At 37.3% G+C, this 26,327-nt stretch overlaps 2 protein-coding genes and 1 long non-coding RNA gene across 3 annotated transcripts; 2 read left to right on the top strand and 1 right to left on the bottom strand.

The window, feature by feature from the left end:
- The first annotated feature begins 9,287 nt into the window (after positions 1 to 9,287).
- Positions 9,288 to 13,266, top strand: LOC122602583 (disease resistance protein Roq1-like). Its single transcript, XM_043775182.1, has 5 exons — positions 9,288 to 9,729; positions 9,922 to 10,968; positions 11,190 to 11,477; positions 11,570 to 12,434; positions 12,520 to 13,266. The coding sequence occupies exons 2-4, from the start codon at positions 10,678 to 10,680 to the stop codon at positions 11,870 to 11,872; spliced, it is 882 nt and encodes a 293-aa protein (XP_043631117.1). The 5' UTR covers positions 9,288 to 9,729; positions 9,922 to 10,677; the 3' UTR covers positions 11,873 to 12,434; positions 12,520 to 13,266.
- A 253-nt stretch (positions 13,267 to 13,519) lies between these two features.
- On the bottom strand, positions 13,520 to 13,975 carry LOC122602584. The gene is made up of 2 exons (XR_006324329.1): positions 13,858 to 13,975; positions 13,520 to 13,750 (listed from the first exon to the last, which is right to left on the bottom strand). It is a non-coding gene; the product is annotated as an uncharacterized LOC122602584 (long non-coding RNA).
- A 4,903-nt stretch (positions 13,976 to 18,878) lies between these two features.
- On the top strand, positions 18,879 to 19,295 carry LOC122604874 (disease resistance protein Roq1-like). The gene has a single exon (XM_043777736.1). It carries the CDS (start codon positions 18,879 to 18,881, stop codon positions 19,293 to 19,295), a length of 417 nt encoding a protein of 138 aa, XP_043633671.1.
- The last annotated feature ends 7,032 nt before the right edge of the window (positions 19,296 to 26,327 follow it).

Here is a 26,327-nt window from a genome sequence, read left to right as displayed (position 1 = left end):
CTGTCCACAAACGGGTATACCGCTCCATCCTCAATTTCTGGAACCTCGAACATTCCACATAGATACCCAAACTCAACAACGGTACAGTGACGCTGCCTACCCCCCAACCGAAAGTGGATCACCCGATCCTCCAAGAACTCATCAATAGGTAGGTCTTGTACTTGGAGTGTAGAGTAAAACTCCTGGCACCATTCTTTAACAATTGTTTTCCTCAATTCAAAAATTCGCTTCCACATAGGTATCTGCACCATCTCCTCCCTTGGTTCAGACCAAAACTCAGTTAACATTCTTTGCTCGAAGTACTCCATGAGACCAGCTTCCCTAATCATATTCCAATCTATGGTCCTAGGAGAAACCAAATAAAAGTTTTGAATTTCACACAACTTATTCAAGTAGGCTTGTCGCTCCCCTTTTGAAGAATTCGGGAACTTAAGCCAAGGATGGGTTGGTGTTCTCACATTTATATATATATATATATATATTTTTATTTTTAAGGAAAAAGGAAACTTACCTGGACGACCTCGCGCCGCGAGATGAGTGACTCGCGCTGCTATCCCCCTTGACCGAACTTTCTGTCCCAAAAAATCAGATCTCGCGCCGCTAGCTCGCTTAACCTAGTCCAGTCGCACCGCTAAGTGAGTGGATCGCGCCGCTATTTCTTTCAGTCACATTTTCTGACCTCGAAACCCTTCACCTCGCGCCACGAGGATACACCTTGCGCCACGACTTTCTCTTTTGGCACCCAGTAGCGTCGCTAGGAAACCTCCTCGCGCCACGAGATTATCAAACAAAGATTTCTGTCCAAAAAAACTCAAAACTAGCGCCACGAGAACCCTACCTCGCGCCACGACCTTCTGTTTGACAGACTTTTGACCATTTAACACATCACACACCGGTTCATCCACAATCAATTGTCACCTGTAAATCTCAACGGAAAACATAAAAACAGACCTAAACTACTGAAAACAACAAAAAATTTAAAAACTCACGGGTTGCCTCCCGAGAAGCGCTTTATTTATTAACGAGTCATTAGCTTGACTCGATCAAACCTCATTCTTTAAGCGAAAAGTGGGAGCTCCTCGATCCTCCCCAACTTCTTCTTCATTATACAACTTTAAACGATGCCCGTTCACAATGAAAGAGCTTCCATTCTCTCGGTACAATTCAACATATCCGGATGGATACACATGCTTGATAACAAACGGGCCATTCCACCTAGATGTGAGCTTTGGTTGGTGGATTTTGAACTTGGAGAGGAACAACAACACTTTATCTCCTGCTTTGAAATCCTTCCTCTTAAGCTTCTTATCGTGCCAAACTTTAGTCCTCTCCTTGTACAACAACGAGTTGTCATACGCACCATGCCTAAGCTCATCTAGTTCATGAAGTTGCAATAACCTTAACTCACCGGCCTCTACTAAATGTATATTGCAATTCTTCAATGCCCAAAACGCCTTGTGCTCAATCTCTACCGGTAGATGACAAGTTTTCCCATAGAGTAGCCTATATGGGGTTGTGCCAATGGGAGTCTTGAAAGCGGTCCTAAATGCCCATAAGGCATCATCAAGCTTCTTCGACCAAGACTTTGGATTTCCATCAACCATTTTCTCTAAGATTCTCTTCAAAGCCCGGTTCGTGTTCTCAACTTGCCCACTAGTTTGTGGGTGATAAGAAGTTGAGAAACGATGAGTGACCCCATATCTCTTCAAGACCTTTTCTAATTGATGGTTGGCAAAATGTGTTCCCCGGTCACTAATCAACGCCCTTGGCATACCAAATCGGCTAAACAAGCCCTTCAAAAAGTCAATCACCACTTTGCCATCATTAGTGGGTAATGCCTTCGCTTCCGCCCACTTGGAAACATAATCAACCGCAACCAATATATAAAGACACTTGTTTGATGGTGGAAATGGACCCATGAAGTCGATTCCCCACACATCAAAGACTTCACAAACTTGAATCGATTGTTGTGGCATTTCGTCTCTCTTGGTGATTGTTCATTGCCTTTGACAAACATCACAAGTTTCCACGAGTGTTTGAGCTTCTTTGAAAATGGTGGGCCAATAGAAACCCGCATCAAACACCTTCTTTCCTGTTACCGATGCTCCATAATGTCCACCGGTAGGACCATAGTGACACTCATCCAAAATCTTTCTAGTTTCACCTCCCCAAGCACATCTCCTTATCATACCATCCGCACACACCTTGAACAAATACGGTTCCTCCCAAAAGTAATGTTTAATTTCCGAAAAGAACTTCTTCCTTTGTTGAGAACTCCATCCCTTGGGAAAAATTCCTGCACATAAATAATTAGCAATATCGGCATACCAAGGTGCCTCTTCGTCCTCACCCTGCATCAAAAACTCATCGGGGAAAGAATCGTTAATCTCATGCTCCTTCAACTCCTCAAGGTGAGGGTTTTCGAGCCTACTTAAATGGTCGGCGGCAACATTTTCAGCCCCACTTTTGTCTTTGATTTCGATATCAAATTCTTGCAAAAGCAAGACCCAACGAAGCAAGCGGGGTTTGGCATCTTGCTTGTTGAACAAATACTTCAAGGCCGAATGATCGGTGAACACAATGGTCTTATTCAAAACCAAGTAAGGTCTAAACTTATCAAAGGCATAAACCACCGCCAACAATTCCTTCTCGGTTACGGTGTAGTTTTGTTGGGCGGGGTTTAGGGTCTTGCTAGCAAAGTAGATTGGACGAAAATGCTTCTCATCCCTTTGGCTAAGAACGACCCCCAAAGCATAATCACTAGCATCGCACATAAGTTCAAAGGGTAAAGACCAATTCGGTGAAGTCATTATTGGAGCATTTGTCAATTTGTCTTTCAAAAGAGAAAAAGCGTTTAGACATTCATCATTAAACTCAAAATCAACATCTTTTTCCAACAATCTAGTCATAGGCCTTGTGATTTTCGAAAAATCTTTGATAAACTGCCGGTAAAACCCGGCATGACCTAGAAAACTTCTTACCGACTTCACATTGGTGGGTGGAGGCAATTTAGTCATGACATCAATTTTGGCTTTGTCAACCTCAAGTCCCGCCCTTGACACCTTGTGACCCAAAACTATACCCTCTTTGACCATAAAATGGCATTTTTCCCAATTAAGCACCAAGTGTGCTTTTTCACACCTATCAAGCATTTTATCCAAATTGGCCAAACAACTATCAAAGGACTCACCAAACACCGAAAAATCATCTATGAAGACCTCCATGGAAATTTCTATCATATCTTGAAAAATGGCCAACATGCATCTTTGAAAAGTACCCGGTGCATTGCATAAACCAAAAGGCATGCGACTATAGGCATAGGTCCCAAAAGGACAAGTAAAAGTGGTTTTCTCTTGATCATTCAGATCAATTGGGATTTGAAAATAACCGGAAAAACCATCTAGAAAACAAAAGTACTCATTACCCGCCAACCTTTCAAGCATTTGGTCCATAAAGGGTAAAGGAAAATGGTCCTTTTTGGTGGCCTCATTCAACCTACGATAGTCAATGCAAACTCTCCAACCGGTGACCGTTCTAGTTGGAACCAACTCATTTTTCTCATTAGTAACAATGGTCATACCTCCCTTTTTTGGTACACAATGTACCGGGCTAACCCATGGACTATCCGATATTGGAAAAATGATACCCGCATCAAGAAGTTTAACAATTTCCTTTTTTACAACATCTTTCATGTTTGGGTTAAGCCTTCTTTGCCTTTGAATCACCGGTTTTACATTTTCAAACAAATTTATCTTGTGTTTGCAAAAATCGGGACTAATTCCGGGTATATCGGAAGTCTTCCAAGCAAAGGCCTTTTTATGGGCCTTTAGAATGGTCATGAGTTTGGTCTTTTCCTCACCCGAAAGTGATGAGGAAATAACAACGGGGAGTAGAGATGTACCTTCCAAGTAAGCGTATTCTAAATGATCGGGCAATGGCTTGAGTTCCAAATCCGTTGGAGGATTATCAAGCGAAGTAGGTAGCTTACCACTTGGGATTTCCTCAATTTCTTCAAACTCATTATCCAATGGAGTTTCATCCATGCTAAGAGCCAAGATCTTCTCAATCTCTTCAACTTGGTCACTAGCAACATTCCCTTCACCAATGCTAGCCCATCTATCATCGCTTGCGTCATCTTCAACACCTACAAGCTCCAATTTTTCCAACTCGACCGCATCATCTATAACATCAATTATAAAACAAGTGTCATCGGAAGAATAAGAATGTTTCAAAGCTTTTTCAATTTTAAACACAATACGGTCTTCCCCGACACCCAAGGAAATTTCCTTGTCCTTTACCCGGATGATAGCATCCGCGGTGTACAAAAATGGTCGGCCCAAAATGAGGGGAACCTTGGTGTCCTCCTCCATTTCTAAAATCACGAAATCAACAAGAAAAACAAATTTGCCTACTTGCACTTGCAAGTTTTCGGCCACCCCCATTGGGTATTGAAAGGAATGATCCGCAAGGCGGATGCTCATCTTAGTGGGCCTTAATTTCCCCAATGAAAGCTTGGTAAAAACTGAATATGGCATCAAATTGATGCTAGCCCCAAGATCGGCTAAAGCTTTACAAGACAATTTAGTACCAAATGAACAAGCAATGAGAAAACTCCCTGGATCGGCAAGCTTTGGTGGAAGCTTGTTTTTGACTACCGCCGAGCATTCTTCGTTCAAAAAGGTTGCCTTTGCTTCATCTAGCTTCTTCTTGTCATAATTAGGCATGCTCGAAATAAGGTCAACTAGTGGGACATTGATCGTCACCGTTTTGATCATGTCAAAGAACTTGTTGTATTGTTCTTGAAGCTTTTCCTTCCTCAAGCGTTGAGGAAAGGGAACCTTTGGCTTGTATGGCTTGACTTCGAGTTCCTTGATTGGTGTAGCTTTAGGAACCGAAGTAGTCACCACCGGTGGTGACTCCATTTCAACTTCATCATCGAACTCTTCATCAAAATTTTCTGCACTAGGAGAAACATTAGAAACAAAAGAGTTATCCTTAGGAGGAGTGATTACCTTACCGGACCGTGTAGTTATTGCATTTACGGTCTGGTTCCGGTGTTGGGGTCCTTTGTACTTGTCATCCCCATGTCTCCACGACCCTCCTTGGCCTTGATTTGGGTTTTGTTGGGTGTCACTTGGAAGTGTACCCGGCTGCCTTTTAGAGTTCCCCATCCTATCCAACCTCTTTTCCAAATTAGATATCAAAGCATGGTTGTTCCGGTTGCTCTCATCGATCTTTATATGCAAACCCCCAATCTTATCATTCAAAAGCTTTGAATAGTTCTCCATTGAAGCATTCCGCTTCTCTTGAGCCTCCTCCCTTTTTTCTTGCTTATCCAAGAACTTTGCCATCATGGCCATGAGGGGTGATCCTTCCTCCCCATTGTCATCTTGCTTTGGAGGTGATGGTGGTTGTTGTTGTTGAGGCGGTCCTTGGTTGTCATCCTTTTGCCACCTATATCGAAAGTTGTCACCACGATTGTTAGAAAAAGAATTAGAAGAGTTTGAAGAGTTACCTTGGTGACGGCCTTGGTAGTTGCTACCACATTGGAAAAGCGGTTGATATTGACCGGTTCTTTGGTTGTGCACATAATTCACGTCTTCTCTAACCATTTGATCACATTCATCGGCATCATGTGGTCCACCACAATGAACACACCCCCCGGCCATGATCTTAACATCACGTTCTAATCCTCCAAAATTGTTTTCCACCATGGAAAACCTTTCATCCATGTGCTTCGAGAGCGCTCTAATCTCACTAACCACCTCGGATGTCTCTCCCCCATCAACCCGGGCTACTACTCTACGTGTCCTTCTATCCGTACGATCCCTACTAGGAGACCTAGAAACTTGAGCCTTAGCCATATCCTCAAACATCTTCCAAATCTCACTAGAAGTCTTATAAGTAGTACTACCCCCACAAGTCATGACCATCTTCTCATAACTTTCCATGTTCATTCCATCCAAGAATATACCAACAATCTCGGTATCACTCACCCCATGCCCGGGGCATTCCCACAAAAGATCTTTCATTCTCAACCAAGCTTCAACAATGGACTCATCCTCATCTTGCCTAAAAGAACGGATTATAAGCCTAAGTTTTCTTTCCCGATTTGCTGGAAAGAACTTTTCAATCAAAGCTTCTCTAACCGCCTCCCACGTGGTCAAACTATTTGGTGCTACCCTTTTAACCATTTGTGAGCTTCCCCCGCTAGAGACATAGGAAAAAGCTTCATCTTGACATTGTTAGCTTGGTTCTCCCCATAGTTGAACAAGTTGTAAATCATCTCAAACTTGTCGAGATGCTCATGAGGATCCCTCTTGTTTCTCCCATCAAAACATAAATCCTTAACCATTTGCAAGTAGTTGCCTTTCACGGTGAAAGTGTCAATTGCGGGGCTAACGATGGCGGATTGGCGAGAGGTTGGTATGGTTCGAGGTAGGTCCTCGATTTTGGTGTTAAAAAGATCGGGTGGATTATTTTGTTGTCCGGCCATGTTAATGTTCGGTTTCGGTGATTCAGGTGGAGTAAGTGTTTTATCGGAAGTCGGTTCTTCTTTTTCAGAATAGTAACCCCACTCGGTACTTCCCGACTCGTAATAAGTCTCGTGAAGTATGTGGTCGGGTCTAGGTCTATGAGTGGTGTCTATGTAAATGGGTGCGGATGATGACGGTTGTGATGTTTGTGGCTTGGTGCGCTTTTTGAGTTTGTCAGGGTTAGATGTGGCCTTCACTAACGGTTTCCCAGAAGCTCGAGTGCTCATCCACTACCCGAGAATAATCTGCGATCACAACACAACAAATGAAAACCTTAATAGCACCTGAGGTACAATGAAGCAAACTAAAAATAAAATAAAGCAAGTAACTTTCCCGTGCAAAGCACGAAAAAGGATCGATTCACAAAATTTCAACCACAAGTACGTAAAATCAGTCCCTGGCAGCGGCGCCAAAAACTTGATGTGTGAAATCGAGTTTAATAATTTATAACAAGATCTACCGCTTACTGACTACCACACACTTACGGGCAGTGTACCCGTTCGTATGTAATATTGTTAATTGGTAAGACCAGGATCGAACACAAGGACTGAATGTTGTACTTAAGGTTGTAAAAATGTAAATCAAGAGAAAGTTTGGTTTGTGACCGAGTTGTCACTTTGCGTTTCAGAAAGCTAATTAATCAACAAGTAAAATAAATGAAATACTCAACCGGTGTCAATCGAGAGTATGCGAAAATAGTTTGAGATGTAACGAATAATTAAAAAGCCATCTATGTTGAATCCGCTACACAAGAAGTCTAGGTTGCATATGGTTTAAGCTCAAAATTCAATAATGTTGGTGACAATAATCGTAATAAGTTCAAAACACAAACGGGTGCACAACGTTTGTAAAATTCACTCAATCACTTAATCAACCCAATTTCTTGCAACAAGTGGTACCACCAACCCTATTACAATTCCTTGAACTAACTAGTTTGTTTGATTATCTAAATAACAATTTTATCTTTGTGAAAGAAACGTGGTACCACCAACCGTTAAATTCACTTAACAAAGTAATTTCTATTAAACTTATATTCTTTACTATCATACCATGACCTAGCAAAAGTTGTTCATAGACAAACAACTAAAATAATACTTGCATTCAACTAGTACCACTATTGAAGAACACAAATATGACCAAGAACATAAATTTAAGTAGAAGAAATCACTTCATTAAGATCTTGACAAATTGTTAAGTAAAACCAACTTGAATTCAAAATACTATGCAACCATAACTAATTGTTTCACTTCAAATGAGTAACAGTAGCTAAAATTAGTCTTCAAGTCTTCAAATGATGTTGGAGTAGTAAAAAACTCTTGAAAACCTTGGAAAAACGGCTGAAGTATAAGGGTGTGAGCTAAAATGTCCAAGACTAGGGTTTGGGTGGAATGGTGGATGGTATTTATACCCCAGGAGAGAGAAAATGGTGATGTCAGATCGATCTCGCGCCGCTAGGGACTTGGGTCGCGCCGCTAGAGGTGTCCTTGAGCATTTCTGTCCGAAAAGCAGCAAAAATCGCGCCGCTAGGGGTCCTCCTCGCGCCGCTACTGGGTTGAACACACTGGATTGCGCCGCTATCTCGTACAGGTTAAAGTTCTGTCTTGAACTTCCTCAACTAGCGCCGCTAGGGCACTCTCCTCGCGCCGCGAGGTCTGCCTGGAGTTGCCGATTCAGCTTCGTTCTTCTTCCGTTATTGCACATGGACGACTTCTGAGCTATTTTCTACCATTTGGGAGCAATATACCTGCTGTAGGCCTGAAACCACTAGCAAATACCATAACGCACCACAAAACAAGTATAAACGGCTATAAAACTAGTACAAAACGTCCAATTCGGTGTAGGAAAACATGTACAATTTGAGGCTTATCAGAAGTATTATGTTGTTATTTTAACAATTATGTAAGTTCGAAGTTTCTAATATATTCTTAAAGTTCTAAATTATGTTTATATACAAAATTCCAATCCGGGTAGTCCTCTAGTCAAGTCCGAATCTCCAAAACTCTGGACCCACCCCTTTCTCCGAGTCGATTCTGAGTTTTCCAACCTTGCGTGTATGAGTTAAACACTCGTCCTCCCAGGCTCGGTGAACATGTTTCTTGCTATATGTCTTCTTTTTAATAAGGTTTTTTAAGAAAGACAAAATCTCACACACAGCCACACATATTCGCATTTTGTTGATCAAGGGTTCACCTTGACTAACACCAGGCTAAAGGCCCTTTGGTTGAATTCGGTAACGTAATTCTAATTTTTAAGGGTGATTTGTTAAGATTACAAGTATATAACCAAAATTTCTCTGTCTGTCATTTTCCACTTGGTGAGGGCCTGAGGGGTGACTGGGTGAGGTGTCATGTTTCTTTATTAGGTTGGAAAAAAAGTGATATGTCTTTCATGTTGGCATAAATTAATCTGCAACCCACTTTAGAGAATGTAGACCAAGAACTTGCTTGACTTATGGATTGCTTTCCTTTGTACTTAAACTATATATTACTTGAATAATGCAACCACATTTGTGTAACAATGTAACCTTTTCATTTGTTCTTCATGTACTGCAACGTTAACTCAACTATACTTTCCACTGAATGAAATCTTTTTGGAAAATATACTAGGAAGTGAATGCCATCCTAACAATTTAATTTCTGTTCCGTTTTCAACAGACGATCAACTTCAGCCATGGACGGTGGCCCAGTTACGTTCTCATCATTATTATTATCTTCTGTTGCACCAGTTAAAAGATGGAATTACGACGTGTTTATAAGCTTTCAAGTTGAAGACACTCAAGCAAATAACTTCGTGGGTAATCTGTCTGAGGCTCTTTATCAGGCAGGAATACACACGTTCAAGGATGATGAAAAGCTTCTTAGAGGGAAACCCATCTCCCAAGAACTCGTCAAAGCAATCGAAGAGTCGAGAGTTGCAGTGGTGGTCTTCTCAAAAACTATGCAAACTCTTGTTCGTATTTAGAAGAACTTGCCAAGATCATTGAATGCCGGGATCTAAGGAGACAGGGGGTCTTAACAGTGTTCTATGATGTGGATCGGTCGGATGTTCGAGAGCAGAAAGGTAGTTTTCATGCAGCATTTGAACACTACGGGGTGACATTGGTAGATAACATGGAAAAAGTTAAGAGCTGGAAGGAAGCTTTAGTGACTGTATCCTACTTATCGGGATGGGATGTACCCATAACCGCTAATGGGTTTGTTCTCTTTGCTCCATAATTTCATTTAATTTAAACTTGTAAATGTTTTTCTTCCGAATATTAAAAGAACTATACTGGGTCGAGGTGCAGTGTTCTTTAATTTGCCCTTTTGCTGTAAGGCATTCATGAGCAAAGCAACTATGATCTTTATAATAAATATTCTTTAGCTAAAATATAATAAACATGCAGGAATGAAGCTGAGTGTATTAGAAAAATTGTACAAAACATCTTGAGCTATACTGAATCTCCTTTAGAAGATTATCTGATTGGGTTGGACGCACGTGTAGAGTATGTAAAATCATTGTTAGGTAAAGGGTGTGGTGATGTTTGCATAATCGGAATTTGGGGAATGGGTGGGATAGGCAAGACAACAATATCCAGAGCTGTATATCATCAAATTTCTCATAAATATGAGGGTAGCTGCTTTGTGGAAAATGTTAGAGAAAATGGTTCTGATAAGAGAGGTCTCAAATGCTTACAAGAGAAGCTTCTTAAGGAAATCTTGATGAAAGATGATGTTAAAGTACAAAACTGTGATGATGGAATGTGTCAGATTCAAAGTTATTTGAGCAGTACAAAGGTTCTTGTTGTGCTTGATGATGTTGATAACATCAAGCAACTCCAATTTCTAGCTGGTGCTCGTGAATGGTTTGGTGCTGGTAGTAGAGTCATGATAACAACCCGAGATGAAAAATTGCTGTCTTGTGCACAAGAGAAATATACCCCTGAGCTATACAGCTTTTTTGTAGGTATGCTTTTAAGGCAAACATTCCACCAAAAGCTTATGCAGAATTCTCTGGTGCTGTAGTAAGCCATACGGAGAACCTTCCTTTAGCCCTTAAAGTTTTAGGCTCTCATTTTTGCGGTAGAGATTTGGATTTTTGGCAAAGTGCTTTGAATGTTTTGACCAAATTACCACAAGCAGAAATCAATGGAATTCTAAAGATGAGTTTCGATGAATTGAGTATCGCTGAAAAGAAAATATTGCTATACATTGCATGTTTCTTCAAAGGCAGGGACAGGCGTTATGTCACGAGAATCCTTGATAGTTGTGGTTTTAAAGCAGGAAATGGAATAACTAAGCTGATTGAAAAATCCTTTTTGACCATTACAAAAGGCCGTGTTCATATGCATGATCTCATTCAAGAGATGAGTCGGTGTATTGCTCGCAAAGACTATCCAAATACCATGGCGTGGGTTACACAAGAAATCAAGGAAACATTGAAGACAAGCTCGGTATGTTTATTCTATACAGAAATGAGTCAGTGTATTTATTTAATTCAATAAACTTCTAAATATGAGTTTAAAAAATTGGCAGATTTTATATGTAAAGTAAAAACTTTGCTCTACTTTTGACCTGTTTGAGATGAGACATCACAGGAATCAACTCTGTTATAAAATGGTCAAAGTTTCCTCCACTAAAATCTATATCTACTATAATAATCTGTTGGTGTCAGAGATTAGAGGCAGTTGAGGCCATAGTGGAGACCAATCATGATCAATCCAGCGGTAGGCCGATGCCCTATTGTAGTGCAAAAGTCTTCATGGGCATGAAGAAACTGAGACTACTTGAAGTTAATAACTATTTCACTTCCAGTGAACCTGCTGCTTTCCCAGAAGAATTAAGATGGCTTTGTTGGTCTGACTACCCATATCAATCTCTGATAATAACACGAGGTATGACCAACCTCGTAGGCCTTGAACTGCCATACAGTGACATTCTACAAGTACAAATGGAGAAAGAGGTACCTTTTTGGACTATTTGTGTATCTGAATTTTTTTATGTTATTATGTACAAGTCTTTCCTTGGCTAAACATCGTCACCTGTGTCTGTCAGGTTATCCTAACCAGCCTTAAGTCCATAAATCTAAATCGATCATATATGATAACAAGCTTTCCAGACATATCAGGGGTCCCAAATCTTGAACGCTTAAATTTATCTTGCTGTATGCAATTGAGGGAGGTTCACCAATCTGTTTTGAATCATGAAAAGATTATTCACTTGGATCTGACTGGTTGTATGAGTCTGAGATCTCTCCCATCCCCTATCAAGATGAAAAATCTCTCCAGACATTCATTCTTGATAATTGTGAAAATCTCAAAAGATTACCAGAAGTCTCCATGGAGACAGGGAGGTTGATGTTTTTGGATATAAACTGGTGTGACAGAATAAAGGCGCTGCCATCATCTTTTGGACTTGTAACCAGCCTTACCATTTTGATAATGAGTGTATTTGATGTCAAGCTGGTAATCGAAAAGCATAACCTGGGTTATTCTAAAAGAATACTGCCAAATAATCCGTCTCTTCAGGTCCCCACACATTTCAGTTGTTTGCGAATACTGGATCTTAAACAGAATCATCTTGCTGAAAACGTTCTTCCCGCTGATATGCATAAGTCATGGCCCTCCATGGAAGAGTTGATTTTAAGACAGAACAACTTTACCTTGCTACCTGCAACCATCTCTTTCCTCTCTCATCTCAAACACCTCGACCTGACTGAATGCATTTTTCTCAAGGAACTTCCTGAGCTTCCATCACATATTCAAGCTCAGATGGTTGCAGATCGTTGGAAAAGATTGAAGATTTATCTGATAAATACAAGTGGTTGTTTAAGATTTCACTCCGTTGCACTCCTAAACTTCTAAATGATCATGAGAGTGAAAGCTACATTGCTAATTTGCTAATGAAATCTGTGGTCCAGGTATATAATTCTTAATTAGTTTCTGATTTGTATAAAGCCATTGTTTTGTAGCACAGTTAATGAAATATTATGTTTGTAATTACAGAGATGTGCAGCCGTGAATCATCGACTAAATGTCGCAGTTCCTGGAAGCAAAATTCCCGATTAGTTCAGCAACCAGCGGTTGGGTGACAAAATTACGCTAAATATACCTCAAAGTCAGATCACAAAATTGAAAGGGTTGGCTGTGTGCTGTCTCTTTTGTCCCTCGACGATCAAGTATTTTAAATTTCTTAGCATCAACTTCAAAGCGACAGGTAATGCAAATTTGATTGATAAGTCAGCACGTGGTGCTAACCGACCAGACCACGTGTGGATTGGATACATGCCAATTGATTTCCTTGGAAATCTGTGTCGTGGGTTTGCTTCTGAAAATCTTATCATAAGCTTCAAAGGTCAATACGATCAAATGATGGAATGTGGGGTCTGTGCCATATATGAAGATGATATCAAAGCAGTGATGGGAAATGGATCATGGGTTATGGACTACGATGAAATGGTAAGGATTGACTGTCACAGTGCAACTAGTGGGGACATGCAGCAGGGAAGACGCTCTGCACCAAGCTTTGTGTTTGGTGATGAAAGAACAGGGCAGCAAAACACAGTTAACGTAACTTTTTGAGGTCATGATATCTGCCAATAACTGCAGTAATATGTGTATTAGCTAAGTTTGGGCCGGTCTCCAGAAATTTACACTTCTTCTTTGGTTAACATTGTGTTATCGTTTGACTTTGCACTTAAGGTTGTTTGCTAAATTCACTTCTTTTGACTATGACATGAATGCTTCAGAATCTGTCATGGTTTTGAATTTGGATGTCTTTCCTTTAAATGCCTAATCTGCTTTTAATGATATTGTATAATTGTCGTATGTGACGTGTATGTGGTATACACAGTTTATACCAAGGAATGATAGGAAGTGTGTCATAGTTTCAGATTACCGATTATTTCACTAGGGTTGCACATATTCTTGCAGGATACGATAAATTATAAAGGGAATCTCTATCCATTATAATCTATTTAATGTATAGTAGACTTGGGATAACTTGTAACAAAATGTGGTAGACATTTAAATTTGTATTAGTGGGGAACCCGGCTTTGTAAATTTACAACATAGTACTCATTATGTCATTTTGTGTAGTTTATCACTCATCTCGTGAGTCGTGATATATTGTCATCAGTTTCTTTTTCTTCTCCGCATAACTTCATCCATATGAAGACAGTCACGGTCACATGATTCAAAATCACTCGTAATACTGAGACCACATCTACACAATTCCCTGCACAAAAAAACATTGATGAGCCATAACACAATATGAATGACAAAAAGTAAATAGAAGACACAAATGATCTTTTAATGTTCATGACATAAAAATTTGAACATTACCTTTTTCTTTACCTTCAATTGGGCAATTACGCCATGTCGCACAAAGGAAATGCCGGGATAGTAATGTGATGGTTAACATACATGTTTGGTCACTTTTAGGGTCCTCTATAATCCATATATACCTAGAAAAATTAAGCAAATTGGCATATCAAAATGTAAATATTGCTAAAGTGTCCCATATGATTATAATACCACATGCCTCTAGATCATCCATATCATCCTTACTAGTTACTATATGCACAAACTACAACCACACCTTCCTTTTGATCATGATGTCATCGAGTTCTTCGGAATCCTTGTTATACTAAGAAGAAAAAATCAATGAGTTTCAAGGCTGCAATACTACAAAATTAAAGGGTAAAGCGTAACTCAGATTGCGGGATCATGAAACTTACATCTTTATTCTTAAGATAAGGGTATAATTCATTGCTTGGGTAGAAAGTATCTCCAAGCCCCGAACCAAATATGTTAATGGATGAGTCAATCTACAAAAGAATAAGAATGTTACAAAGCCCAAAGCCATCACACAACCTGACAATTTCCCATTTGAAGGCTTTGCGAGAAAACAAGTTACCAACAAGTACAACAACAATCCAATTGTGAAATGAATTAATGTTAAATGGGTAGTGATATTTCTACAACAAAGTTTTGCTATCTACAATAAAAATATAAACTTTGTTGTCCAGGGTACAACTGCATAATGCAGTAATTGTTGTAAATTGTCAAATTTTGTTGTAGGAATATCATTTTCCATGTTAAATAACTTTTTCAAACATAAACGCCACTACTATATGACATTAAAATAAGATATTTAAGATGAAAGTTGAAATAGGCAAATTTTAAAAAAGTTAAAAAAAAAAAAAGCAAAGCTTTTTAATTATTTTGAACGTTAAATTTGAGATCAATGACTTTTCGTAACAAACTTGGGAAATCGTGTTAGAAAAATTATAAACTTCATTCATAAAAACATTATTTTCATATCAGGATTTGAACCAAAAAATATTCGGTTTAAATTTTCCTTATATTGATGGATTCGTATAAGACAATTATTATTTTAGAATGGGATTTGTGATAATAACTACCATATATGGAGTAATGCATATAAAATTAAAATAACTAGTATTAAGTTATGAAATAGTAATAAGTTTCTAAAAACTGTCTTCTCAACAACCACAATAACAAGACCTAATTCCTAAGCGGGATACAGGGGAAGTGAGCTGTAGACAGTCTTACCTCTAGCCAAAGGTAGAAAGACTGCTTCCAAAAGGACCTCCGGCCAAAAAAAGTAAAATAAAGGGTTAAGAGTTTAGTTCACATACCTGTATAGAAGATGTACCTGTCTGTTGAATATCCCCGGCTGCTTTAAGATTAGGGAAGAATATCGACGCCTAACATACTATATTACACGTTCGACAATACATATACGATATCAACCATATAACATATAAACAACATAAAAATGTAAACATAATAAGCATAGCCTCATTAAAAAAAAAACAAAATACGAGTAATGAAAAGATCCAATCGTACATACATAATAAATAGAAATTAACTTGTCTTCTCGAAAGAAAAAAATAAAGTTTTTTAAAAACTTACAAGATGCGCTACACGTAGCACTTGGCTAAAAATCCGACTACAAGGATGGACTATAAATATAGGGGTCCGGCTGTCTAATTCCCCCACTACTACTAGTAGGGGTGATTACGGTTCGGTTTGGTTCGGTTTTTAATTAAAACTGAAACCGAATTGTTATAATTCGGTTTTTGAAAATTAAAACCATTGGGTTTCAGTTTTTTCGGTTTCGGTCTATTTTGGTTCGGTTTTAATCGGTTTTTAACCACTTGTGGTTTGGATCAAATTGAACTTCAAAAGTTTATAAGTTTATATCCTATAATTACACCTTAATTAATTTCAACAAGTTTTCAAAACAATATTAGTAACAATAACACAACAATAATGACAACAAATCCATAAAAGTGAATTGTATAAACTTCAAACAAATTTTATTTATAACTATTTATATCTTTTACGCGTTGTTTAATTATACAATTATTAAAACAAATTAATTTTGTTGTGTATTTTCACTTAAAACATATACATGATATTGTTATATACACCTAAAAATGCAAATATAATAACATATTTATCAAAAATTAATAATAAAATGATATAAATATAAAATAAAGTAAAAATATATATTTTTGGTTCGGTTCGGTTTTTATGGTTCGGTTTTTCATTAGAAACCAAAACCGAACCACAACTTTCGGTTTTTAGAAAACCAAAACCAATGGTTTTTGGTTTTTTCAGTTTTCAGTTTTCGGTTTGGTTTTTGCTCACCCCTAACTACTAGTACTCTGTAAAAACAGTAAAATGGTGCATGCGGTTTTTCACACAAAACTCACACTTTGATTCCATTTTTGCTTGCTTCGGCCCAGGGTAACCTCCTTTTTTAAAAATAAAAATAAATTTTCCTTCTCATTTTTTGTTGATGATGAAATGTATTCCCATTTTTTTAGGGTTTTACTTTCAAATGTATTTTTTTCACACTCATAAATGATACAATATATATGTATGTATAACGTTCTTTCGTATACATAATATATTTATTATTATTTATCAACTATTTTTATTGATTTTCCTTCCCCAATTTATGGATGTGTTTGTCTCGTCATTAGTTCTAAGGATTATTACCTATGGATGTAAGTAACTATGCTAAAATGTTTATGCTATGTAAAGATCTTGTAAAATGTCTATGTTATGTAATGAACTTTCAAATCCCGATTGTTAGATGTACTTGACCAATCCAAAACTTACAGGTGGCAACTTATATGGTTGTCACATATATGCGGATACATCTAATAACCAGAATTTGAAAGTTCATTATATTACATAGACATTTTACGAGATCTTTACATAACATAGACATTTTAACATAGTTAGTTACATCCATATGTAATAATCTCTTAGCGATATAGGTCGGTAAGTAGGTGGTTAGTTTGCCAACAAGTTTTTGATTAATTAATAGTCTTATTAGGCATACAAGTATTTATTTTTTGTTATTTGATTAATTAGTTACATACTTTGCTGTTATATTTTTGATTATCAGTTTATAGTTTTTGTTATTTCATTAAGGTGACCTAGTTGTCATACGTCTTGATATCATTATCTTAACTAGATCGATGAACAAGGCTGGTCATGGGTATACCCTGGTAAGGTCGTGTATGCAAGATTCTAAAACTCCTCCGAGTCGGTCAAATACCCGGGAAAGACTCCTCACTCCTTATCTTGGCGAGTCGAGTCCGAGTCACAAGTTCTCCAACCTTGATACGGACAAAATGATGATGAATCGTGAATCTATAAACTAATATTATGTTTAATTTTCGAGCTTTGAAGTATTATGTTAACAATTATCTTGGTGAATTGAGTCTGAGTCACGAGTTTTCCAACCTTGTTACTGTTTTTCAACAATTATGTTTAAGCTTGAAGTTTTATGTATTTTTAAAGTTCTAGTACATGTAAATTCAAAAGTTATTATGTTTATATACAAAATCTTAACCCGGGTATTCCTTGCGTTGAGTCCAAGCCTCTTCATGAGTTGTCCAACTTTGCGTGTATGAGTCAAACACTCGCCCTCCCGGGCTCGGTGAACACGTTTCTTCATATTTGTCTTCTTTTTGAATAAGTTTCTATGGTTCTAGAAAAGACAAAACAACTTACACACAGCCACTCATATCAAGGGATTCACCTTGAATAATCAAAGGCCAAAGGCACTTTGTTTGAATTCGGTAACTTAGTTTAAGGGTTTGTTAGTATTATCCACTAGGAGCGGGGTGGTGTGTCATGTTAATTTATTATGTTGGAAAACAGTGATATGTGCTCGGCTTATGGATTGCTTTCCTTTGTATTTCAAGTATATTACTCATATAATGCAACCACATTATTAACAATGTAACTTTATCATGTGTTCTTCATGTACAGCAACATTAGTTCAACTAGACTTTCACTGATGATTTGTTTTTGGAATATATATTGTGAACTAAATGCCATTCTAACACTTTCTGTTCCGTTGGCTATAATTATCATTGGCTATAATTATCACCAGATAATTAACTTCTGCCATGGATGGTGGCTCAGTCACATCTCCTTTTAAAAGATGGAGTTATGATGTGTTTATTAGGCCTCTCCTTATAACACCTTCTTCTTCCCTACTTCTTATCCACTTCTTCCACTATTCATCAGTTTTCTCTCTCCAAAAACACCCCAGGAACACCCCCCTCCTTATAATACTCACTTCTTCCCCACTTCTTCACTATTCATTCACTATTTTATTATTTCATTTTTTTTTACACAACATTTAAAAAACCACATTTTATTATAATTAAACACACATTAAGCACACTTAATAAAAGTACAAAGTCTACTTCATAATCCAGAACAATCTAAAACGCAACAAAGAGAAGTTGCCTAAAGACATGCTCGTATCTGAAACTCCTCCCATGCTTCTCCCGATACATCCGATTCGCCTTTGCATAATATTCCTCATCATCTTCGTTCCTGGGATGTGCAATCAACTGCATCCAAATTGCCTCAAACTCTTTGCATTCCCTCCTCATCTTGCTCCAGTGACCTTGCTGTTGAGCCTTGCTTCTTGGCCCTCCATTAGTCTACTCGTTAAATATCTCAGTTACGTCATCCCAAAATGAGACGCCGGGATTATTCATTTCAATCGTACCCGTAACAGGGTCGGGTCTCCTCGTCACCCAACATCTCGACAAGCAAAGATCTTCTTCTTGAGTCGACAAAATTCTACACATTTTTCCTAATGAAATAGTTTGAGAAATGATTTATGGAATGGATTGAGAAAGATAAAATGGTTTGGAAATGATTTGAAGTTGTTATTTGAAATGGTGGTATGGAAGGGTATAAATAGAAAAAGAAAAAAAATTTTAAAAAATGGCATGTAGCCATTACATTTAAAAAAAAGGTTTTGAATTTTTTTTTTTTGGCTCCAACGGCACAAAATGGCCCACCACCACTCCACAAACGCGCGTTTGAAAGAAGGAGAAAGGGAGAGGACGCCGACGAAGACGCGACCGTGCTTATTGCGTCTTCGCCGGGCCGCGCGTCGGACGCCGGCCGACGGAGCTATAAGCACCGGCCTAAGCTTTCAAGTTGAAGACACTCAAGCAAAAATCTTTGTGGATAATCTGTATGACGCTCTTTATCAGGCAGGAATACACGCGTTTAAGGATGACGAGAAGTTTCTTAGAGGGAAACCCATCTCCCAGGAACTCGTCAAAGCAATTGAAGAGTCGAGATTTGCAGTGACGGTCTTCTCAAAAAACTATGCAAACTCTTCTTCGTATTTAGAAGAACTTGCCAAGATCATTGAATGTCGGGATCTAAGGAGACAGGGGGTCTTACCCAGTGTTCTATGATGTAGATCGGTCAGATATTCGAGAGCAGAAAGGTAGTTTTCATGCAGCATTTGAAAAATACGGGCTGACATTGGTAGATAATATGGAGAAAGTTAAGAGCTGGAAGGAGGCTTTAGTGACTGCATCAGGCTTATCAGGATGGGATGTACCAGTACTAAGTTTCAAAAAGTTGACTTTAAGGGGAGTTTAACAACAACAACAAGACCCAATCCCTGCGAGGGGTCTGGGGGAAGTAAACTGTAGACAATCTTACCTCTACACGAAGGTAGAGAGACTGCTTCCACAGGGACCTCCGGCCACAAAGGAGTGCAAGACGGAAAATGGGAAATGTTTAGAAAATCATACCTGTCTGCCGAGATTCTGAAAAGAAGAAATACATGTCTGTTGGGTCCGGCTACTATGCGGGTCGAACGTTTATCAATCATGCGCCCTACCGATATCTTAGAAACATGTTTGACAATACAAATACAAATACGAAAGCAACCATATTGGGCATATTAAACAACATAATAGTAGCAAACTAATAAGTAACTCGAACAAATAGTGAGAAACAACCAAGACAAACATACATATAGATAAGAAATGACAAAACCTGAAAGGATACCGATTGGGCCAAGGCAGTAACTACTTCTAAACAACCTATGGAAAAAAAGGAACTTAGGTCGCCTAGCTATACTAATCCTAGTCCTCTCACCTGCTCTTCCAAACCATTAAACTAGTCCTAAACACCTAGTCCTCTAGATAAACTCTCATTGGTCATGTCCTCCGACAGACATTTTGGGGGAACAAACACAAAAGTAACCTCCCCCTTTGGTTTAAGGCCAAAAACCCCTACGAAAAGTCACAAAGAACCAAAGTCTAAATAATAAGTCTACTTAATCTAAAACCCATATGCCTTACCCTCGCATTCCACTACCTCTACCTGGAAGCTCCTCTAACGCATTCGGAATTTCGTACTTCCACCTCCATCTACCTACCACTCTTCCTGTCACGTCAAAGTCCTCTGTAGCGTAGCTAAGCCACTTCTCTAGGCCAAACCCTCACAAAACCTCCTTTGGCAAGGCAATATGGGAAAAGATGACTATCTAAGTCGCCCAAAAGTCCTACCCTAACCTAATATTCTACTCTAATCCTAGTTCTCCATGTCGTCCTATCCGACGTCATGTCCTCCGACAGGCCAAGTTCTATTAGGTCCTTCGCTAATCGATCTTCCCACCTCATCTTTGGCCGTCCCCTTCTTTGTATGCCGTCCACGTGAATAGACTCCGCTCTCCTTAGTGGTGCAGTTTCATCCCTTCTCCTAACATGGCCAAACCATCTCAAGCGCTCTTCCCTTAGCTTGTTAATGATGGTCCCTACTTCAAGTTCTGCTCTAAAAACTCCCGTCGAGATCCTGTCTGCTAAGGTCTTCCCGCAAGTCCACCTTAACATCCTCATTTCAGCCACCTCTACTCGAGCCGCTTGGGCTTTCATCATCGCCCAACATTCTGACCTGTATATCATAGCCGGTCTAATAGCCACTCTATAATACTTCCCTTTCAGCTTTAGCGGGATCCACTTATCGCACATGACTCCAGTAGCTGCTCTCCACTTCATCCATCCGGCTTGGATTCGATGTGTCACGTCTTCGTCTATCCCCCCCGATTTGTGTATCACCAATCCCAGGTATCTAAAAGACTCCTTCGGACGCAATATGCGGCCCCCAATGCTAATAACCTCGTCCCCATTTTGTCTTATCTCCTGGCTATCGAAGTCACATCTAAGGTATTCTGTCTTCTCTCGGCTCACGCACAAACCATGGTCTTCAAGGGCTTCTCTCCATTTCTTCAAAGGGCGTTTAACTACCTTTATATTCAACCTTCACTTGCTTATTTGAGATTTATCTATAACCTTTTATAAACATTTTTTATTCTATGAAATTAAAAAAAAATTATACCCAAAATATTCTTATTTCTTAATCTTAATTCTCTTATACATCTGATCTATACTTTTACTATCTAATAAAGAAAATAACTCTCTCTATAAAAGTTACATGGTAGAACTATCTAAAAATACCCTTAATGATTAAATTACACCAACAGTCTTTTATCTTTTAAAATATCTTTATTTACCATTTCAATTACTTTTACATCAATTATCTAGACCACTCGATGCCGTCTCCACCATCAACAATCGTCCCCACCACCACACTGTTTCCATCACGACAACCGCCGCATTGCGCGAGTACTGTGCTAGTGTTCGATAAGTGTTATTTTTAAGGTTTTGTTACTGACATCATAAAATGTTATTTTTTAGACATAAATATAAAAAGACCAGCTTTTTTCAGTTTATACATAAAACACCATCTTTTTATGTATTTGTAACAAAATCTTTATTTTATGTGTTTTCTTTTATATTTTAATAACAGCTATTTAATCTACTTTTAATCTTATATTGCACACATGTTACGTTAAAAAATTCCTCTATTAACCCACACCACAAATGTGTTAAATAAAACCCGAACCTAAATAAACTTTCCCAAGTCAAAAACCTTATTAATAGGTCACCTAGTTTTAGATTTAGAAGTTTATTTGGTAATTAGAAGTCTTTGCCAATGGATACTAAGTCACAACTCTTATTGACATAAAGTCATATCATCTTTTCATTTCCTCATCTCATAATACATTATTAACGGTTAAGAAAAAAACCCTAATTTAAAAACAGAAGGTATCGAAGTTTAATTATTATATCTATATTTTGTTGTTGATTATCTTAAAATTGGCACCCTCAAACTTTTTGTAAAAGTATCTAACTCGTTAATCGTTACTGTTACTGATTTATTCTAGTAAACATGTTTACAAAAGTCAAATAATTAGACATATGGTTATTAAATTTGGTCGGATGTTTTACTAGTCCCAAAGGCACGTCAAATAATTAGTACTCGTATATAGTTTTTCCCAAGCACTTTTTATTCGATTGATAGGCATGGAGACTTTATAGAGAAGGAAAGTCACTTGATTTGGTGGATGAGTTTTTAGGTAGATCATGGAGTGTTTCTAAAATTACACGATCAATAATGATTGGGATGTTGTGTGTAAAACAACGAGCAGAAGACAGACCAAGTATGTCGTCGTGCTATTTATGTTAGGCGGTGAGGGTTCCATATCTTCACCTAAACGACCTGGTTTCTTTATTGAAGAAAGTGATTCTGCCTCAAGTACTCCATCACACGCATCAATAAACAAACTTACGATGACCGACATGTTTGCAAGGTAAAGATAAGTGGCTTGCTAGATGTTTGAAGATGCCATCGTATCATACCCATAGTTTATTTTAACTTGTTTTCTTGTTCATGTTTTTCTTAAATTATACTCAGATCGTGAATAGATGAATCAAAGGTACATGCATGGGTTGAGTTTGGGTCGGTTTTGACGCAAAAACAAAACTCAAACCCAAAACTTTGGTTATTGATTTCCTTGGAAACCGCTCAAATCAACAGTTCGGTTTGTCTTTGTCTTTTTATTTTAACTGGTTAACAAATTAAATTGTTACGCAAAATATATATAAGTTTTAGGTAAAATAAAACAAGTATTAAAGTAAAACAAATAAAACAATAGGTTTTTAATCAGTGATAATCATCGTGCATCATAAAAAGCATCGTACATCAATTGCTTCGTGAATCTTCGTGCATCAATTTAACCATAATTCTGCTTCCCAATTCTCATCACGTAGTTGGCTTAACACATACACCTCGGTCTAAGGGTTAAGATCTAGTTTTATTTGTTTTACCTTTATACTTGTTTTACAATACCCAACCCTTATTTTGATAACTATTTTTTTTGTAAGAACCATGAGAACTCTTATATTATATATTTGTTCACATGTTTTTTTTGTTCATTCGTATGTGAAATGATATAAAAATATATGTTGTAGAAAAAACTTTTTCAATAAACTTTCAAATTAGCCTTTTATGAACTTTGTGAATGAATTTGTTCACATGTAACAAACGGCTATATATAAGGTTTCGGGAAAAAAAAATTCTACGACATATGTTTTTATAACGTTTCACATGTGAATGAACAAAAAAAAACATGTGTTTCAATATGAAATTTAAAAGTTCTCACGGTTTTTAAAAAAAATTAGTTCTCAAAATAAGGTTCCCCACAATGATAAATAAGATATACAACTGATTTTTATTTACTAATTTTTTTATTAACTTGGCAATTTGCACGTTTCACAACTTAAACACGTTAAACACATTTAACTTTAGTACACTAAAATATGCCCAACCTAATCCACTAAATGAGTCTCTACCCGGTCAAAGCACCATTATCACCATATACACGTTTTGACTAGCAAACCAACACCAATTCTTCCAAAACTTTGCAAAAGCTATATTTAAGGTATAGATACAACTAGTTTTTTCTACCCGCGCTTCGCGGCGGAACTTGAAATGGTAAAAAGGATAATATAAGTAGACGTCCACCTTATATAGTAAACTATAAGTTATGTTTAATGATAGTTATCAATTCGCCATTTGGTAACACTAATGTTTTATGTATGCATATTTGAAGTAAACTTCTGATTAATAATTACTATTAGTATGTTATTATATTTTAAAACAACATTATTATCAAAATAAAAAAAATATACAGAAATAAAGAAAGTATGATGATTAAATTGGAGTCTTTTAAAAGAATTATTGTTTATTTTATAATTTAAAGTTGGTTTGCCTATGTATAATTAGTATATATAGAGAAGATGTATTGGTTATATAATTTTATATTATGAAAGATGACAAAAAGTAAGAGTAGTCACGTAATTTCACAATTCTCATTAACACGTGTTCATCAAAAACATTTTACTCATTTTTATGTTCCCAACTTCACATTGCACTATTTCTACTAACTCACCCTTTTTATCTCTCCCACACAAAGTCATCTTTTAATTTTCTTCTTTTTTCTTTCAAGCGGCAGATCTAAATGTTTATATTGTGTTACACATACTCGTAATATACAAAGAAAACACTATTCTTAGCTACTATCAGACATTGAGACCACCACTCTTGTCTTGGGCCAACATCGCGGGCGGGAACCTCAGATGAAACCGACGTAGCCCGCTGCTGCTATATCTCTCTTTTCTCTATCACATTCTTATATCAATGATTTGAGATTATATTTAGGTACATATTTTTTTTGTGTTTAGAATGTATTTTAATGTATGTTTTTATTATTGTCGATATACAAAATGGCTTTTAAAGGTATGTATATGTATGGTTGTTTCATTGTTTGTTTGAGTGTTTGAGTTAGTCATGACGAAGAGGCGTAGGAAATCGGTCGTCGGTTTCCACTTTGACGTGCCGCCACAACATTGTAGTTGTTTCCGTGGTTGTTGCAGACTTGCAGGCGTTACTTTTTCCGGTGACGGTTGTTGTAAGAGATGGTGTATGTATATGTATGTATGTTGTATATGGTTTGATGCATTTTAAGAGTTGTGCAGTTGTACCTGCCGTCTAAAAATTTGCAATGCATGGGGAGTAGGAATTCTCTCACAGTAATATTTTAACATGTAATGCATAAGAAGTAGTACTATGTGTATATATTTTTATACTTTTAGTTACAGTAAAAAGTTCTCACAACCTCAAGTTACTTTTTAATATATATATAATATATATAATGACTATTTTCTCAACCCGATACCCATAGTTGTTGACTCGCACTTTTTGACTCAACCCGAAATCTTTAATTTTTGATTTGTAACTCGACTCGTGACTCGAATCGTAGAAGTCAGGATATTCTATATATATATAATAAAATATGGGGTTTACTACAATACTCCAAGTAATATCTAGTTCTTTTGATTTTATCATTGCTAAAATCACATAATAATAAAAACAATACAAAAAAAAGTCTAATGATTAAAGACTTACAGTAGAAAAAACAAAGTGTATATCAGTATATCGATAATCAACAACCAAAAATATAACGTAGAGCACTAATATAATATCGAGTCATCAACCAAGTATTTAAATTCAAGGAATAATAAACGTTATACAAAAAATAAGAATGTATTCTATTTACCTTACGGCTTATACATCCAATCCAAGTCCAAGTATTTAATATTTCACTAAAAAGATGAAGAAGATCATCAATGCTTCAATGGGCTCTGCAGGTACAAGAAGAAAAAAGGGTAAGAAAAAATGAGTATATCATCCATGGAGAGAAAAAAAGAAATAGAAGAAAGAAAACAATAAATTAATAAGACATCACGTACATCTAATAAAAAGACTCCTCAAATATTGTGCTAAAAGTATAAAATAAACCATCAAACCTCCTCTAGTTTTCTTCCTCCACCAATGTTTCAAAACATAAGTCAATCACCCACTTTTAGTTCCAAATACAGACTCGTACGAGTCAAACTCCCAATTTTACGAGTCATAGTTCGAGTCAGGATACTTTACGAGTTAATAAACGATTCACCTCGTTTTCCATTTGTTTTGACTCGACTCGTACGAGTCGACTCGTGACTCGTACGAGTCTAACAACTATGCCGATACCTGTTTTCTCATACAAACACCATTTTGACCCGTTGGGCGACAATTTGGAAGAATATCACTAGCACATGGCTTCCAAGATTACTAAGACATTTTAATAACAAGTCCAACATCAAACAAAGGATATGAGCAAGTATCAATCTGAATCTCAATTATGCCATCCCTTTATCAAATAAGACTTGGATAACTCTTTTAGCTAAAAAGTTAATTAGCTACCTTTTTCACATAAAAGTTTGCAGCAAAGGCAAGTACGTACAAGCACAAACATCTTGAAATCGCTGTTAATTAGTGTGTTACCATTCATTAATCTTTCGTGTATTGAAAAAAAGTTGCCCATATATATATGAAGTTCATCTTTTGACGTCTCTTGGTAAATCACTAAATCAAACAGGTTGAGGAAGCTATCTATCAATAAACTAAAACAAGATTGTAGTTTACTTTAATTGACACATGACACTATATTAAAGCGACAAGTGTCTTTTTAATAATAAAAAAAAAAC

Source organism: Erigeron canadensis, chromosome 6 (genome assembly GCF_010389155.1).
Source record: "Erigeron canadensis isolate Cc75 chromosome 6, C_canadensis_v1, whole genome shotgun sequence".
NCBI lineage: Eukaryota > Viridiplantae > Streptophyta > Magnoliopsida > Asterales > Asteraceae > Erigeron > Erigeron canadensis.
Note: the sequence above shows the minus strand (reverse complement) of the source record. Positions and strands in the feature narration are given on the sequence as shown.